This window comes from Schistocerca cancellata, chromosome 2 (genome assembly GCF_023864275.1).
Source record: "Schistocerca cancellata isolate TAMUIC-IGC-003103 chromosome 2, iqSchCanc2.1, whole genome shotgun sequence".
Lineage (NCBI taxonomy): Eukaryota > Metazoa > Arthropoda > Insecta > Orthoptera > Acrididae > Schistocerca > Schistocerca cancellata.
In genome coordinates this window covers 456,049,118-456,068,180 of record NC_064627.1, presented here as the reverse complement: position 1 = coordinate 456,068,180, position 19,063 = coordinate 456,049,118, and the positions used below count along the sequence as shown (strand labels likewise).

Genomic DNA, 19,063 nt, shown 5'->3' with positions numbered 1-19,063 from the left:
TACATTTTTTTTTTTTTTTTCCTGGGTAGTATCATTGGCGTCACTTGAAAGTTTGCTGTAGAGTAAAGGCAAAGACAAAAACAAACAGAATACAGTGGTGTGCATAAAAGCGTGTTGTGAAAAACATAAAAAAGGCATAGTGCTGCACAATAACTAAAAATTAGACCAAAATGATCAGTGTCCAATGCAGAAAAACAATGATGTGCTAACAGACGGAATTTCCCAGTGTAAGTGATATATCAACCAAAAATCACCACCACTGACGATGTTTTACCTCAATAAAGCAAAACACGTCTGGTGAAAAAAACCATGCATTTTTTAGTTGTAACGACAGAACAAAAATACTCTCAAGAACTATAAAGCAACTACAGACACTACGGCCACATAAATTAAGAATTTAAGGCATAGTGGTTCATGTTCATAAAAACATCCATCTGCATAAAGAATGGTAAAAAAGTCATTAGAAAAGTTAACAATAACATTATTAAAGGGGGCTTTTTTACAAGTAGTAGTTAATGACCTTAGAACAGTAAAAAAGATCTAGAAACTTCCTTGTCACAGTTTGACATTTCTGTATTGAAAACACCACAGATAATCATATTTTCATTTTTCCTTGATGCTTATTTCACTACAAGTTGAAAATTTTCTTAAAATGTTTTCAACAGCTTTCTTTTGAGATGTGTAAAGATTCATATTCTGGTCTGGCAACTTTATGCAGTTGAAGTTACAAACTAATTCACAACAAACCTGTCTTAAGTGAACTTCGAATTTCAGACCATCTTTGGCAAAAACTGCACCACCATTTTTTTCTTTTTTTGGCACATTATGCTAGCAACAACATATCCTTGTGGAACAAAAATGTTTATGTCAGATTCAGTATGCAACATTCTCAACACATTGAGTTTGCAAAAGTCATGGGACAGCAGTCTGCACATATAAAGATGGCAGTAGTATCACGTACGCAAGGGATAACAGGACAGAGCATTGGTGGAGCTGCCATTTATACTTAGGTGATTCTTGTGAAAATGTTTCTGGCATCATTAAGGCCACACAGCAGGAATTAACAGACTTTGAATGCAGCATCACAGTTGGAGCTAGACATACTGGAAATTCCATATTGGAAATCGTTACTGAATTCAATATTCCTAGATCCACAGTGTCAAGAGTATGCTGACAATACTACATTTCAAGCATTATCTCTCACCATGAGCAACTCAGTGGCTAGCGGCCTGCACTTCACTTAATGACTAACAGCAGTGATATTTGCATAGAGTTCTAAGTGTTAACCGACAAGCAACACTGTGTGAAACAGCCACAGAAATCAATGTGGGACATATGACGAATGTATCTGTCAGGGCAGTGTGACAAAATTTAGCATAAATGGACTACAGCAGCAGAAAACCGACTCAAATGTCTTTGCTAGCAGCACAACATTGCCTGTAGTGCCTGTCCTGGGCTCACCACCATATCTGTTGTCTGCCCCGATAGCTGAATGGTCAGCATGATGGACTGCCGTCCTAAGGGGTCCAGGTTCGATTCCTGGCTGGGTCAGGGATTTTCTCTGCTCAGGGACTGGGTGTTGTGTTGTCTCCATCATCATTTCATCCCCATCCAGAGCGCACGTCACCCAATGTGGTGTCGAATGTAATAAGACCTGCACCTAGGTGGCCGCACCTGCCCTGGAGGCGCCTCCCGGTTAGTGACGCCAAACACTTATTTCCATTTACCATATCTGTTGGAACCTTGATGAGTGGAAAGTGACCTAGACAGATGTATCCCAGTTTCTGTTGGTATAAGCTGCTGATACAATTAAGAGTGTGGTGCAGACCCCATGAAGCCATAACCCAGGTTGTCAACAGGGAAGCTGCGGGTGGCTCAATAATGGTGTGGGATGTGTTTACATGGGCTGGACTGAATCCCCAACTATTTACCGCTACTGGGACACCATTCACTGTCATTCATTGACTTATGTTTACAAAAAATGATAAAATTTTTATGGATAACAATGCACCATGTTACCAGGCCGCATATGTTGGAAATTTGTTTGAACAACATTCTGGAAAATTCGAACGAATGATCTGGTCAACCATATCGGCTACATGAATCACATCATGCATTTACAGGATGTAATTTGGAGGACAGTTGGTGCAGAAAGTCCTGGAATGGCAATACTTCTGCAATTATGTGTGGTTATAGAGGTAGCATAGCTCAACATTTTTGCAAGGAACTTCCAATGACTTGCTGAGTCCACGGCATATCAAGATGGCACATCAAGACATGATACTGGAGGAATCCTATGAGTTTTCTCTCCTCTCTAAGCAAACAACACCCACTTTCTTACTTCTACAATAATTTTCTAATTCTAGTACATTATTTCTAACACTGCATATACTGATTTATTTCACAGTAAGTACTTAATATCTATACTTGTTTGTATTGGCCTAGAAGTTGTTATGTCTTTAACTAAACTAAAAGGACTTTTATTTGTGGAGAATGGAACATATAGCCAAGATTTCCTATACTGATACTAATGAGCCAAAATATTATGACCACCTGATTAATTTTGTTTTGGTCCATCTTTGAAATGCAATGCAGCAGTGATTCTGCATGGTATGCATTAGACAAGTCATTGGTAAATTATTTTGTAGAAATATGTGGCACCAGATGTCTATGTCTATCACGCAGTTTCTATTAATTATTGGTTGATGATTTGCGGCTGTGTAACTGGCACTCCTATAGTGCCCCAGATGGGTTTCATTGGATTTATATCAGGCTAATTCCATGGCTATGATACCAACTTGAGGTAAATACCATGCTCCTCAAACCACTATAGTATGATTGGGACAGGTGTCTTGCTGGAAGTTGCCTTCTTTGTTGCTGAGGAAAACAAAAAATGAAGGGATGCAGGTTGCCTGCGTAATGTTTGCATAGTCCGCAGCTGTCATTATGCCTTTGAATACTACCACAAGTCCCATGGAAGTTCATGTGAATGTCTCCCACAGCATATTACTGTCCCCACTGGCCTGTTTCAGTGGTGCACTGCATGTTTTGAGCAGCCATCCAACTCAGTGATGCTGCATCCAGACATGACCACTAACATCATGTACCGAGAAACATGATTTATATAATCAGGCAACAAATTTCTATAGATCCCTGGCTCATTTTTGATGATTAAATGCCCATTGTAATTGACAATATTTTTTGGTCAACATCAGAATACATAAGAGTCATCTGTTGCAGAGCTCCATTGTCAACAATGGGCAGTTAATGATGTGCTCTGAAACACTTGGGCCTGCATCAGCATTGCACTCTGTTACCAGATCTGCCACAGATTGCCATCTATCCTACTTTACAGAAAGGGAAATCTTCTGACCTAATTATTCTGTGATGAGATGTGGATCTCCAATACGCTGCAGCCCACTCATGGTTTCACCATCCTGCAACCATTTTCTATAGATGCTCATACAGTAGCATATGAATAGCAAAGCAGCTCTGCAATTTCTGAGACATTCAGTCCCAGGCACCATGTCATAACATTTTGTCCTCTGTCAAATTCATGCATGTCAGTGGATCTTCCCATTTGTTGTCTTTACATCACTAGAATGATTCTCCATTTGTCTCCACTCTGCTTATATACTTTCTTTACTATACCACTTGCCCACAACACTACTAGGTGGTAGTGAGCCTCATGGTGGTCAGTGGTCATAATGTTTTGCTCATTAATGTGTTGGTGCAACCAAATATAGTGTGACATGGACTATGAACACAGGAAAGTGGTAGTAAATTAGGGACAAATGATGTTACACACAGAGTAAATATTAAACTCCATGGTGATCATGGACAAGTTAAATGCAATCACCAGGCAGGAACAAATCTTGGTGAATGTCAAAAAAAGCTATAAAAGTGTTGAATCTTGAGCTAACACAACAAGATACGTTATTCTGAACCATCAGTGAGTAAAATAGCAGTGGCTCTTTAAGGATCTCCAAACTATTCTTAACTTCTCTTTCTCTCTTCAGTCTGCTAAGTTCTCCCCTCATTTTCCTGTTTCTGCTGCTGCAGAACAAAGAACTATGTTCTGGGAGTTCTATATATGCTACTGTCAATATCTGCATGTGTCTGTTTAGACAATATTCAACATCTGCTAAATGTGCAATAAAACATGGTGCTTCTTTACAATAATGTGAATATCCCCCCCCCCTCCCCGCCCACCACTTCTGATATTCATTCATTCACAAATCATATTTTGTTGATGTAGGAGAACCTCTAGGGATGTGGAATGAATCCAATTCTGCATTAACTACCAAAAAACAGTCAGTGCAAGCTACTTGTTGAAAGCATGTTAATAACCAATTATGGAAACAGTAATCTACTTACACAGATTATTACCTTAATTAATTCTGTATTTATTTATTGCCACATAGATTAAGACAAAAAGAGTTACCTTTGGGGGAAAAAGAGAAAAACAGCTTTGTGACTGACAGATTGCTATGATAGTAAACAGTGTTGACAGTGATGCTACACAAGGTTCTGTATGTACCTACAAACAAGGCAACAGTGCGAGCATGTGGTGGTTAAGTGTTGTTGTTGTCATTACTGTGACATTTGTTTCTCCGCTTGATTCAGAGGCATTATTCATTCTACGGAAGCCCATGTCAAACTAATTACTGGACCCAGAAATAATTCCATTAAACAAAAAAGGGAGATGCTTTTCATCACACAGAGGCTGCCAACCATGTCTGACAAATCTCTGCATGTTTGTACAAAGCAAGCAACAAAGTGAACCCATGAGGCTTGAGAAAGACCTAAAATTGATGTCATGAAGTTCACATTCAGTGAATAATTTGGAATAATATTTCATACAGATGATGACTGTTAAATCACATGTAAATTACAAAAATGCTACTTGGTTGTTTACAAGTCTGCTAGTAAAACACAGCACTCAAAGCATTGTTCCATGCAGTATTCAAATAGGTCTATGGCTCAAACTTTATTCCACTTTTTGATCATGTAGTCATTACCTATTTCATTATATTATGCCTATGGTAATATAATATGAACATGTACATATTTAGGTGCATCTGTTTAATTTCTGTAATTTACAAATGTTATCTGTAACATATTTGTACAGCCACCCTTTGATATTTTCAGTTAACTTTAGTTATGTGAGAATCTCCTCTTCATTATTTAAAAAGTTTCTTACATCTTGATGGAAAAGTTAAGGTGTACTTTGATTCTTACCCTTTGCACTGTCCAATCTGCAATTCTCACTGACTGTTGCTACTTTGTGTAGTAATTTGGCAGCTCTGGCTCTCTGGCATATTTAGGCTACTCTAAAAACAGACTATTGAAAACATTGACAGTACCGGCAGTGCTCATGTTACACTGAATGCTTGAGTAAAATTATTCCAGTATATGATCTCTTACTCAAAACATTCAAATGTAGAAGTGTGAAGTTAACAGTTTATAATACAGAACAGAATGATCAATAGTACATTAACATGGTCTGTTTTGTAGCCATGGAGATTATCTTCACCTCCCACATTCTTCTGGAGTTACAAAAATAAGCACAGTAATTCCATAAAGCAATTTAGTTAGATGGCATACCAAGTTTTTCCAACGTAAAGGTGTTCTTGCTTAATCTACTCCTATCTATGAGATCACTAATCTGCCAAATACAGTACAACCAGAAACAGTTTTTGAGGCATGGGAACAAAGACAAATGTATGGAAAAGTATAGATATTGAAGTCAAAAGGTTACAGACAAACACTGGAAACCAATTTGTAATTAATTTACAAAACACATAACAGTAATAAATATCTTGGTCCTGCCTACTTCAACAAATTACCTGAAAATGCCTACACAGTGCCAGTAAATAAATTTAAAACTAGTCTTTTGAGGTGGATGAAAAGTAAAGTAATTTACACTGCTCAAGCATTCCTTGAGTATGTGACAAATGACCCACTCTCCTTATGAGAATGAACAATAAGTTAACTGAAAACTATATAAATGCCACACTCTGGAACTATGTTATTACTGTTTCATGTACTTATTGTTAATTATCTGTTTGATTATTTATTTGCCATTCACTGAACTATATAGTTCAATTATTTTGTAATTGATCTAGGAAACTTTCTGTTGTTATTGACATTTGCATAAATATGTATTGTATCCATCTTGGATTATTAAATTGTAGTTAATGGCATTTCCCCAAGTTTATATTATTATTGTGTTAACAGTGATGACACCAACTGCTTGTAAATATGCTCAAAGTAGGAATTAAACACTTGTATTTGTATCACTACCCCCATAAGGAGTGTCAATGGTAGATCAAATGAGATGTGAAAGAGCTTGCAAAGTCCAAGCAGTCAGCAGCAGGATTTGATTTAACTTTTGCAAGGATTTAGAAACACTTTTGAGCCAATAAACTCACAAACAAATACATTATTTACCTAGTCCTGAACAGAACTGCAATACTCATTTCCAACACGTATGTAGGCACTGTTATATCATCTGTAATCTCTATGAACAGTGATGTGAACACTCACTTTTGCACCTACTGACACCTCTAATACTTGTTTCTACTGCAATACTGATTCAATTTAATTGACTTAAATGGGTCTTATTTTGCATTTATTAAAGTTCTGTTAAGAGCAACGAAAGACTTAAGTTCAAGCAAAATGCATTAAATTCTTACTGAAATGAGAAAAGACATGCCATGTAGTATGTCTACCATCCAAACTGCGGAAAAAAAAAGAAGAAGAAAACTGAAAAAATAAATTGAAATAAACAGCCCACAGTCAATACAAGCAGGGGAGAGTGTCATACCAAGGGGATAGTGTACCTACAAACACTTGATAGTTTTTGGTTGGTTCCTCAGTGTAATGACTGATTTTGGAACCGCATGAAGAAATGCCATTTTCTACACTTTTTGTTGTTGTTAGACATGACGTTATGTTTTATGCAGCATTTACATATATTTCATGTTCAACATATTTATGTGCTGTATAATATGTTAGAGCTAGTTGTAACATATTGTTAATTCTTCGGGTACAGAACTTTATGGCGAGTAAAGTGTTTATATTTTTAAAACTATTTCTATAACATGCGAACTGTTAAGCCATACTTTGTAGGTCATGTGCCACATTATTGTACCTTGAAACAGAAGGAGGACTTATACCACGGAACATGAGGTGCTTGCACATTCACTGAGTTATTTTAATGTCTTAATAATTTTGCCTCCTCCCCCCCATGAACCATGGACCTTGCCATTGGTTGGGAGGCTTGCGTGCCTCAAAGATACAGATAGCCGTACCGTAGGTGCAACCACAACGGAGGGGTATCTGTTGAGAGGCCAGACGAACCTGTGGTTCCTGAAGAGGGGCAGCAGCCTTTTCAGTAGTTGCAGGGGCAACAGTCTGGATCATTGACTGATCTGGCCTTGTAACACTAACCAAAACGGCCTTGCTGTGCTGGTACTGCGAACGGCTGAAAGCAAGGGGAAACTACAGCCGTAATTTTTCCCGAGGGCATGCAGCTTTACTGTATGGTTAAATGATGATGGCATCCTCTTGGGTAAAATATTCCGGAGGTAAAATAGTCCCCCATTCGGATCTCCGGTCGGGGACTACTCAAGAGGACGTCGTTATCAGGAGAAAGAAAACTGGCATTCTACAGATCGGAGCATGGAATGTCAGATCCCTTAATCGGGCAGGTAGGTTAGAAAATTTAAAAAGGGAAATGGATAGGTTAAAGTTAGATACAGTGGGAATTAGTGAAGTTCGGTGGCAGGAGGAACAAGACTTCTGGTCAGGTGAATACAGGGTTATAAATACAAAATAAAATAGGGGTAATGCAGGAGTAGGTTTAATAATGAATAAAAAAATTGGAGTGCGGGTACGCTACTACCAACAGCATAGTGAACGCATTATTGTGGCCAAGATAGACACGAAGCCCATGCCTACTACAGTAGTACAAGTTTATATGCCAACTAGCTCTGTAGATGACGAAGAAATTGAAGAAATGTATGATGAGATAAAAGAAATTATCCAGGTAGTGAAGGGAGACGAAAATTTAATAGTCATGGGTCACTGGAATTCGACAGTAGGAAAAGGGAGAGAAGGAAACATAGTAGGTGAATATGGCTTGGGGCTAAAAAATGAAAGAGGAAGGCGTCTGGTAGAATTTTGCACAGAGCATAACTTAATTATAGCTAACACTTGGTTCAAGAATCATAAAAGAAGGTTGTAAACATGGAAGAATCCTGGAGACACTAAAAGGTATCAGATAGATTATATAATGGTACGACAGAGATTTAGGAACCAGGTTTTAAATTGTAGGACGTTTCCAGGGGCAGATGTGGACTCTGACCACAATCCATTGGTTATGGACTGTAGATTAAAACTGAAGAAATTGCAAAAAGGTGGGAATTTAAGGGGATGGGACCTGGATAAACTGACTAAACTAGCCGTTGTACAGAGTTTCAGGGACAGCATAAGGGAACAATTGACAGGAATGGGGGAAAGAAATACAGTAGAAGAAGAATGGGTAGCTCTGAGGGATGAAGTAGTGAAGGCAGCAGAGGATCAAGTAGGTAAAAAGATGAGGGCTAGTAGAAATCCTTGGGTAACAGAAGAAATATTGTATTTAATTGATGAAAGGAGAAAATATAAAAACGCAGTAAATGAAGCAGGCAAAAAGGAATACAAACATCTCAAAAATGAGATCGACAGGAAGTGCAAAATGGCTAAGCAGGCATGGCTAGAGGACAAATGTAAGGATGTAGAGGCTTATCTCACTAGGGGTAAGATAGATACAGCCTACAGGAAAATTAAAGAGACCTTTGGAGAAAAGAGAGCCACTTGTATGAATATCAAGAGCTCAGATGGAAACCCAGTTCTAAGCAAAGAAGGGAAAGCAGAAAGATGGAAGGAGTATATAGAGGATCTCTGCAAGGGCGACGTACTTGAGGTCAATATAATGGAAATGGAAGAGGATGTAGAAGAAGATGAAATGGGAGATACGATACTGCGTGAAGAGTTTGACAGAGCACTGATAGACCTGAGTCGAAACAAGGCCCCGGGAGTAGACAACATTCCATTGGAACTACTGACGGCCTTGGGAGAGCCAGTTCTGACAAAACTCTACCATCTGGTGAGCAAGATGTATGAGACAGGCGAAATACCCGCAGACTTCAAGAAGAATATAATAATACCAATCCCAAAAAAAGCAGGTGTTGACAGATGTGAAAATTACCGAACTATCAGTTTAATAAGCCACAGCTGCAAAATACCAACGCGAATTATTTACAGATGAATGGAAAAATGGTAGAAGCCGACCTCGGGGAAGATTAGTTTGGATTCCGTAGAAATGTTGGAACACGTGATCAATGCCAACCCTAAAACTTATCTTAGAAAACAGATTAAGGAAAGGCAAACCTACATTTCTAGCATTTGTAGACTTAGAGAAAGCTTTTGACAATGTTGACTGGAATACTCTCTTTCAAATTCTGAAGGTGGCAGGGGTAAAATACAGGGAGCGAAAGGCTATTTACAATTTGTACAGAAACCAGATGGCAGTTATAAGAGTTGAGGGGTATGAAAGGGAAGTAGCGGTTGGGAAGGGAGTGAGACAGGGTTGTAGCCTGTCCCCGATGTTATTCAGTCTGTATATTGAGCAAGCAGTGAAGAAAACAAAAGAAAAATTCGGAGTATGTATGTAAGTCCACGGAGAAGAAATAAAAACATTGAGGTTCGCCGATGACATTGTAATTCTGTCAGAGACAGCAAAGGACTTGGAAGAGCAGCTGAACGGAATGGACAGTGTCTTGAAAGGAGGATAAAAGATGAACATCAACAAAAGTAAAACGAGGATAATTGAATGTAGTCGAATTAAGTCGGGTGATGCTGCGGGAATTAGATTAGGAAATGAGACGCTTAAAGTAGTAAAGGAGTTTTGCTATTTTGGGAGCAAAATAACTGATGATGGTCGAAGTAGAGAGGATATAAAATGTAGACTGGCAATGGCAAGGAAAGCGTTTCTGAAGAAGAGAAATTTGTTAACATCGAGTATAGATTTAAGTGTCAGGAAGTTGTTTCTGAAAATATTTGTATGGAGTGTAGCCATGTATGGAAGTGAAACATGGACAATAAACAGTTTGGACAAGAAGAAAATAGAAGCTTTCGAAATGTGGTGCTACAGAAGAATGTTGAAGATTAGGTGGGTAGATCACGTAACTAATGAGGAGGTGCTGAATAGGATTGGGGAGAAGAGAAGTTTGTGGCACAACTTGACTAGAAGAAGGGATCGGTTGGTAGGACATGTCCTGAGGCATCAAGGGATCACAAATTTAGCATTGGAGGGCAGTGTGGAGGGTAAAAATCGTAGAGGGAGACCAAGAGATGAATACACTAAGTAGATTCAGAAGGATGTAGGTTGCAGTAGGTACTGGGAGATGAAGGGACTTGCACAGGATAGATTAGCATGGAGAGCTGCATCAAACCAGTCTCAGGACTGAAGACCACAACAACAACAACAACAAATTTTACCTGTCTTGAAAACAAAAATTGGTATAAGTTTACAACAGATTCTATTTTAATATGTCTCAACTTTTAATTGCTTCTGCTTAATTTGTTTTCATGTAGTGATTATTTGGTGTCCAGTAGTGTAATGATGTAACAAGTAGATGACACTGACAAGACTTCCTCAACTGCAGCACTTATAAATTTCAGGGGCTGGCTAGAGTCAAAAGTCTGGAATGTGTACCAATGTGCAACACTCGCCCCTACTGAATACAGAAAACTATTCAATAATAAAAAAAGTGGGGATGAGAAGGTTTTTTTTTTATTTTCAGGAGATGAGTGAACATTTGAATATGTATAATGTATATGTACAGCAAGATAAGCAGTAAGAAACATCACTGTAGGAATGAACATCTTAATCTGGAGGGTCCATATAATTTCAACTGTGCTTCCTAAAGTTAGCCATCCTGACATGATGTACACTGTCCCCATAAATGTTAAGTCAGATTCAAACATTTTCCATCCTCTGCAGAATAAACAACCCTCTCTAGATTTCTCTACACTTTACAATCTTCACCCATATGCGCCAGTGTAGCTGTTGAACGATTTCTAATTTGCTCTTGCATGATTACTAATGTCATGTACACACCTCTATTACACTTTTACCTATGTGTTCTCTTACCTTTTCTGTTCCGTCAAAGAAATTCCCTAGTCCATGTATTATGGATTCACATGACTCCATGCACCCCATCTACATTTTACTTTCATTACAACTTCAACTCCAGTTCATTCACCGATTTTGTTTGTTATACTGTATGTCCTAGTATTTCTCAGTATAAATCCCCCATTGCTATGTCTTTAAATAGTTTTAGTATTAAAATTCTATGCCTCATCAATATGTCAAAACTGACAATACACATTGATTACAATCTTTCCACTGCAGGCATAGTGGATGCTTAGTTTTAAAAATGTTGTTTATCTCATTAATAACTCTCCATTCCATTGTTACTGTTTTGATTATTTATTTTCTATTCACCCTGTCATTGTCACTGTGGAAGATTTCTCCACACTTTACAGTCTCCACCCATATGTGCCAGTGTAGCTTTTCACAATATATATAAATGACCATATATATAAATGACCTAGTAGATAGTGTCAGAAGTTCCATGCGGCTTTTCACGGATGATGCTGTACTATACAGAGAAGTTGCAGCATTATAAAATTGCAGCGAAATGCAGGAAGATCTGCAGCGGATAGGCACTTGGTGCAGGGAGTGGCAACTGACCCTTAACATAGACAAATGTAATATATTGCTAATACATAGAAAGAAGGATCCTTTATCGTATGATTATATGATAGCGGAACAAACACTGGTAGCAGTTGCTTCTGTAAAATATCTGGGACTATGCATGTGGAACGATTTGAAGTGGAATGATCATATAAAATTAACTGTTGGTAAGGCAGGTGCCAGGTTGAGATTCATTGGGACAGTCCTTAGAAAATGTAGTCAATCAACAAACGAGGTGGCTTGCAAAACACTCGTTCGACCTATACTTGAGTATTGCTCATCAGTGTGGCATCCGTGCCAGGTCGCGTTGACGGAGGAGATAGAGAAGATACAAAGAAGAGCGGTGCGTTTCGTCACAGGGTTATTTGGTAAGCACGATAGCATTACGGAAATGTTTAGCAAACTCAAGTGGCAGAGTCTGCAAGAGAGGCGCTCTGCATCACGGTGTAGCTTGCTGTCCAGGTTTCGAGAGGGTGTGTTTCTCGATGAGGTATTGAATATATTGCTTCCCCCAACTTATACCTCCTCAGGAGATCACGAATGTAAAATTAGAGAGATTCGAGTGCGCACGGAGGCTTTCCGGCAGTCGTTCTTCCCACGAACCATACGTGACTGGAACAGGAAAGGGAGGTAATGACACTGGCACGTAACATGCCCTCCGCCACACACCATTGGGTGGCTTGTGGAGTATAAAGGTAGATGTAGACCTTTACATACAAAAACTCATCAAGTGACTATGACATCATTGTACATTCATGCCAGTTTTTGCACACTGAGTTGATCATAAATTATTTAAGTCTCAATGTGACTGATTTTTAAGTTTATATTCAAACTTCCTCTAGCAGTCTTTTCTATTCATAATGGAAGTATGAATGTTCAAAAAGTAAATAGTCCAATGTCTTCAGCAAACTGATGCTGATTCAGATACATTCCATTAATGCAAATTTCTTTTACTTTTTCCCCAATTTACCTGACTGAACATTTCCTCTAGGGAGCTTAAAATGACAGGTTATAAAATTTGGTAGGACTCCAATGTGTAGGAGATTCTAGGGGTGACTAATGGTGATGGGTACAGAAAATTAAAAATAGAAAGAATAATACCAAGTGATGTTTCTTCACCATCAACCAACTTGCCTGTGAGTCTTGAAGTTCAGTGAACACTATTCCAGAGTTCCCTTCTCCAAAATTTTCAGTTGATCCTCAGAATCAAATGGAAACCCCATCTAACTAGCCAGTAACTGTTTTAATATTTGTGTGGTGCTTTGCCATTGGCATTACATCTACATAAATAACACAAAACATAATATTACTACTGCTCTTGCAACCAGGATCCTTTATTCATAATACACCACACATGATATGTTTGAACAGATAGATCACAGTGAAAACAGACAATACTTTCAGTAGCATAATTTGTCGTAATCTGATGAGTATAAGTTAGAAGTATTGTAACAGCCTGACATGATAAAAATACTTTTTACTGTGCAAAACAATACAGGAATCCAGTTTCAGTTGTTAAAATATGAATGATCACAATTTGTAATTGTACCATAATTGTATGGATCAAGTCAAAAGTGTACATCAAGCATGGAAAGGTACTATGTGCAGTAACTAGCAGTCAGACAATCATAGTTATGTAATCACAGAGGCCTATTTTAAAATGCATGCACCATATTACATAACTAACATATTTCCTCTGAATGCTTTAGAGCAAGGATTATAAGATGTATCTGGTTATTAATGTGAAGTATGGTATGGTACCCAATAATGCAGCTTACACAGTATCATATTACATATGGTGCTTACACTGTATGCCAGAGGAAAATCATCTATGCTATAGAAAGCTTTTTCTACCAAAACATTTTTAAATATGCTTTTTTTGTTTGTGTCTCTTTAGTTCGAAGGGAGTATTTTTGGGGTTTCGAACTAGCATAAGATCTTGTCACTTACAATTACATGGCTTTGGGTATGGGCTCATGGAATTGATTTCATTTCTAGTGTTACCAGTAACACCCACCACGAGAAACAATTGAACTCCTCTGTTTACAAAATTTTCAGCATCTGATTACATTACAAATGAGTAAATATATTAAGGTAGACTTTCACGCATCGTAATGCTCATGATGTCACATCCTCTGGACTGTGCACTGTACAGTGATATCATTTAGTGGGTAATCCAGTGAAATATATGTGTGTCGTCTGCAAAATGTATTGCGAACAAGCAATAAAGAAGTAATAAATTCAAAAATCATGTCTGATACTGAAGTTTTACTGCATTAACTATGAAAATGTAGTAAGTGATAAACTTTTTTCGCTTTCACTATTTTGGTAAAATGCCAGCAAGAAAAGTTTCGAAAGGATTTGAAATTCGCTTTCACTATTTTGGTAAAATGCCAGCAAGAAAAGTTTCGAAAGGATTTGAAATTATGTGTTAAGTGTATTGTAAGTCGTGAAGAGTATTCATTCTCAAACACTTATTGAAAAATTATGGGTAATTTGTGCACTATGAACTATGCTGGCTCGATATGTATATGTGCTTATTGTGTTAAACATTTGATGTGGGATTATATTTAATTGTAACTGTAATTTTATTAATCCTGTAGATCATACATTGTGTGCAGAGAAATACATGATGATATAGGACAAGTCAAAAATGGAGATGAGATGGTACATGGTTAAAATGATTATGTCAGTGGTGTTATAATGATACAAGTGTTCATACAATACATGTGTAATGCCAAGAAACAGACAAGGGTGTAGGCGGATATTTTGTGAAAGATTCAGAATTGCACACTATTTGTAAATAAGTTCACATTATTAAGGGAAAAAACATATAAGCAAATAACACGGAAATTCAAAAGTACTGTATACACTTAAAATTCCATTACTAAAGTAAAACAGTGAAGGTGACACACTTTTGTACTAAGGTATTCAGGTTTACACACAGAGTACGGTACAGAACAAGTTTTGATGTTTCAAGACATTCAACACTTTTGCAATAAATATTTATATATGTATTTATTTGTGCATAAAAATCTCTTTTTCAGTACTTATATTGTACACAGGATATTGGACAGAATTTTTTTATGGACAGTAGTTTTAAATTCTGAAGTGTTTTTTATTTTTTATTTTTATTTTTTAATGTTATTAGGAGCTTATTGTACAGTCTGTTTCCTGTTTGCAGTGGTCCATTCTGTTTTAGCATTGTGTAAGTGGGTTCAACATGTATTTCCTGCTTTCTCCTTGTGTTATACAGATGGACTCTCTGGTTAATTGACACAAAACTGTTGCTATTTTCTAAGATTTTCCTAACAAATTTATTGTACTTGTAAAATATATAGACATGGTACTAGAAGGATATGAAGTTTCTTAAATAAGGGTTTGCATTTGCCTCTTGCGGAAGTGTTTTCTATGGCTCCTACAATTCTCTTTTGGCAAATAAAAGAACTTTTGCTGGTAGATGCATTTCCCCAAAAGATTATGCCATATCGCAATCTGCTTGGGCAAGGTACACATTTCTTAGTGTCTCTTTCGATATGCAACCAGAAAGAATTTTGATAGTGTAACAAATGGTATTCAATTTATCGTTAATGTATTTTGCATGTTGGATCCATCTTAGATCTTCATGGATCCATATTCCAAGAAATTTTGTAGAGCTTATATTTTCAAGGATTCTGGGGAACAACTCTATGTATATCTCTTAATGGATAAAAACAGTATTTTAAATGTTTCCATTCGGTTAATAGTTATATGAAATTAAATATCTTCAACATGTCAGCAACTGTATAAATATCAATTTTAATTTTAACAATCAACAGCTTCAGTAGCACCGTCTACCTAGAATTTACCTAGGTTTCAGTCGGGATAACCCAACCTTCTTCAGAATAATAGTAACTACCGTTTGTCCACTAAGTAAACGGTTCAACTGAGGCTGTTGATTATTAAAATTAAGTTATATGAAATAATGAAACTCGGATTGTTATTGTCCCTGGAAGCTGTTAGATAGGCTACCTGCTTCTGAAGTAACAAGCCTGGTTTGGCCTTTTAAGAATACATATGGTTGTATCGTCTAGCATTAATTGAAAAGCATAATAATTTAAATATTTCCAGTTATAACCAAGGTTCCTGTATATACTAAGTGGGGTTAACGTCGTAAGTGACTTAAATGATTGCCTACATGATGCTCCTTCTTTTAGGTTCACTGAACGTTTATTCTGAAACAATTACCTACACGCAAACAGGGATCGCGTTTTTGGAATATTTTATGTTTATTTTGCCCCGACCGCCTTTTCTATTTTTCGAAAGTCAAAAATTCACTCAATTTCTTTGCAGCATATCTGTAGGCTAATCAAAATGCGCCTTTAATATGTTTGATAAATTACGGAACCTAAATGTTCGTTGTCTTTACCCGAAACAACAATAGTAGGCCTACAGCTCTGTTAACAGGCGACTAATGCGTTCAAATTCTTTACACTGCAGTAGGAACTACAAATGTTCGACCACCGCAGTACTTACATCCCAATAAATTAGAGTCGTAAACGTAGGTTAATCTACAAATAGCAGGTAGCATATTTGTTTGTTATGAACGATTTTCGAAATCAGTGCCACAGTACGGTACCGTACTCACCGTTTGCGCAGCAAACATCACGGCTACGCTGGTGAAGGTCTTCTTGCACGCGACGCGAGAGCGGCGAAGGAGGGATTATTAGCTCCAAATTATCACTACAGTACTACCAACAAACGTAGTCTTTTCATCTGAACACAAGTCAGCTTTGAATCTGCGAGTTTATGCAGTAACAGATGAATGTGACACTGTTTCTGTTCTGTTTTTATTATGCAAGAAAGCAAAGCAGTCCACTAAATATTACATGTGTCTAAAGATGTATGAAACTTGTCAGTCTCGGCCGATTGTGAGTGTTGGAGTGGATGTACTACATAACGTTAGATGACACGATGTGGACAAAATCTTGAAGCTGATGTTTTTGTTCCTATGGTAACGCTACGTTGCAGTACAATGACTGTTCGGTTTTCAATTGTTCTCAGCGTTCAAACATCTATGTTTCCTTTATTCAATAAATTATCCCCTCAGCCCTGTTATGGAGATGCATGCGCAGGTTTGTAATGCTGAAAGCCGCTTTGAAAAGTAACCAGCAAAGTATTCCCTTTGTACGTCTACTATCCATGTGTGTCCCGACGTCACAATTTACTTTTCGGTTACAATAGTAATTACGTCTTGCATTCCAGTTTCCTCTGTTTTCTCACATCTCTGCTAGCAATACTCAGCTGAGCGAGGTGGAACTGCGGTTACTATGGTTAGCACTGTAGACGTGCAATCATGGGGACGACGGTTCAAGACCAGGAACGGTCATATAGATTTAAGTTTTCCGTGGATCCCCTAAATCGCTTAAGGGAACCAATACGTGATAGTGGTTAAAAATGGATATTTTTTACTGGAAGTTGATATTGTGCAATATTGTCCACATATTCTCCAAAAGACTTACCCGAAAAATTGTTTTCAGGACATTTAATTTGTTTAACATCGTGCTTCTTTCGCTCACATGTGGATTTGCTGTGACAGTATGGTCTGACATTCAACCTTCCCTTATCATTTATCTTAATTAATCTTGTTTGTATTTATGCCGTTTTTTTCCAGTGCGAACTGTAATTCTTAGTTAAGTACAGAATGAAAAAGTTCCATTATTAAACTAGAAATGGAAATTTTATGTTTTCATTCGTTCCACTCAGCTTAATAGACAGCACATTTTTACTGAATCTAGAAGCCAAGCATAAAACATTAAAAATGACAGTGGGCCAAGTTCATTCTGCTTTCACTAAAAGCTTTTTATATATGAATTATCTTCAGGAGAAAAGAATTGTTTCTTCTTTTAATATTTAATATGAGATTACGATTCAGAAATTTGTTTCTGTTAAGAGGAATGTCTAGTAGTTCTTATTTCAAAAGAAGAACTCATTTTTACGATCAGTAGATTTAAATATCTGACCAGTAATCCAAGCAGTGGCAACTAATATCTAAGAGGGGGAGGAGGGATGCCAACTGATACGTCGCTTGTGTGGAAAAATGTTCTCGAACGCGTCCTGAGTGGACGAGTCAAATCTTTGGTCGCCACCATGGATTTCGTTAAACAATTTCGACCGTAGGTCTACTATTTCCCATAATAGTCTTAGCATTTTAATATACTAGTAGTTTTGGTTAACTGATGATGCCCTGGGGAACAAATTCATGGTGAACTATCTTCTTCGTATCGAAAAAAAAAAAACGGAAGAATATCGTTTTAATGTCGGTTTTGCCCTGCTTTGCTTTCTTTAGTTGTGATGGAGAAGCATCCTAGGTTAACGCATTCTCGTCGTACGTATGCCAGAGATTCTAATATGATAACAGGTGACGAAAGCTGATGCTAATATGTTACTGTGTTAAGGCGCTGCAGTCATAGACTACGCGGCTGGTCCCGGGGGAGGTTCGAGTCCTCCCTCGGGCATGGGTGTGTGTTTGTCCTTAGGGTAATTTAGGTTAAGTAGTGTGTAAGCTTAGGGACTGATGACCTTAGCAGTTAAGTCCCATAAGATTTCACACACATTTGAACATTTTGAATTTGTTAAGTTCACAAGTGCAAAATCGCCGAGCAAGTAAACAAGCGTTCGCGAAAATAAGTACTTTGACTTAACAGACGCTTCGAAATGGATAATGGTTGGTCAAAAGCTTCAAAATGCCATACTGATTCCTTTTCCCCTGCGGGTCCAGTACTTTTTTTTTTTTAAAAAAAACCAAAGCTTTCAGGAACATTAGGTTTGACGCGGGGTATGACGAATTCTGTTCTGTGCTAGTAGGGTGTATTTGTTAGGTATTTTTATATTTTTACTCAAAGACGAACGAGCGCAATTTCCGGTGTGACATTTTGTGTTGATGCTAAAAATAAAATTTGTTGCGAACCTGTGCGAGTTTCATATCCACCTGCAATTCTGCAATTTGTCACTATGAGAAGTCTTTCTTGGTACTCATTGAACCGAGACTACCTGAGCAGGAAAATTCTTAATCCACTCCTCGCGTGCCACTTTTGATAGGTTTGTGAGATACTGAACGAAACATGTGCGGCAATCTATGCATAGCGTGCTTTCATGGTCAAATTGCGCCGCAGTGGCTACGGCGTCGCCTGGAATTCAACCTTCAGTAAGCTTTATTTCTTGGAGTAAGATGGCAACTGCTTGTGTGAATTAAATATTATCAGTTCATGTATA

General features: G+C 37.7%; 1 protein-coding gene across 1 annotated transcript in view; it reads right to left on the bottom strand.

Annotated features, from left to right (window-relative positions):
• LOC126154933 (ankyrin-1-like) overlaps positions 1 to 16,506 on the bottom strand; it is a 191,158-nt gene extending 174,652 nt beyond the window's left edge. The window contains exon 1 of the mRNA XM_049916196.1: positions 16,437 to 16,506. Within this exon, the coding sequence (XP_049772153.1) occupies positions 16,437 to 16,454 (18 nt within the window). The 5' untranslated portion in view covers positions 16,455 to 16,506. The remainder of the gene's footprint in view (positions 1 to 16,436) is intronic.
• Positions 16,507 to 19,063: the final 2,557 nt, after the last annotated feature.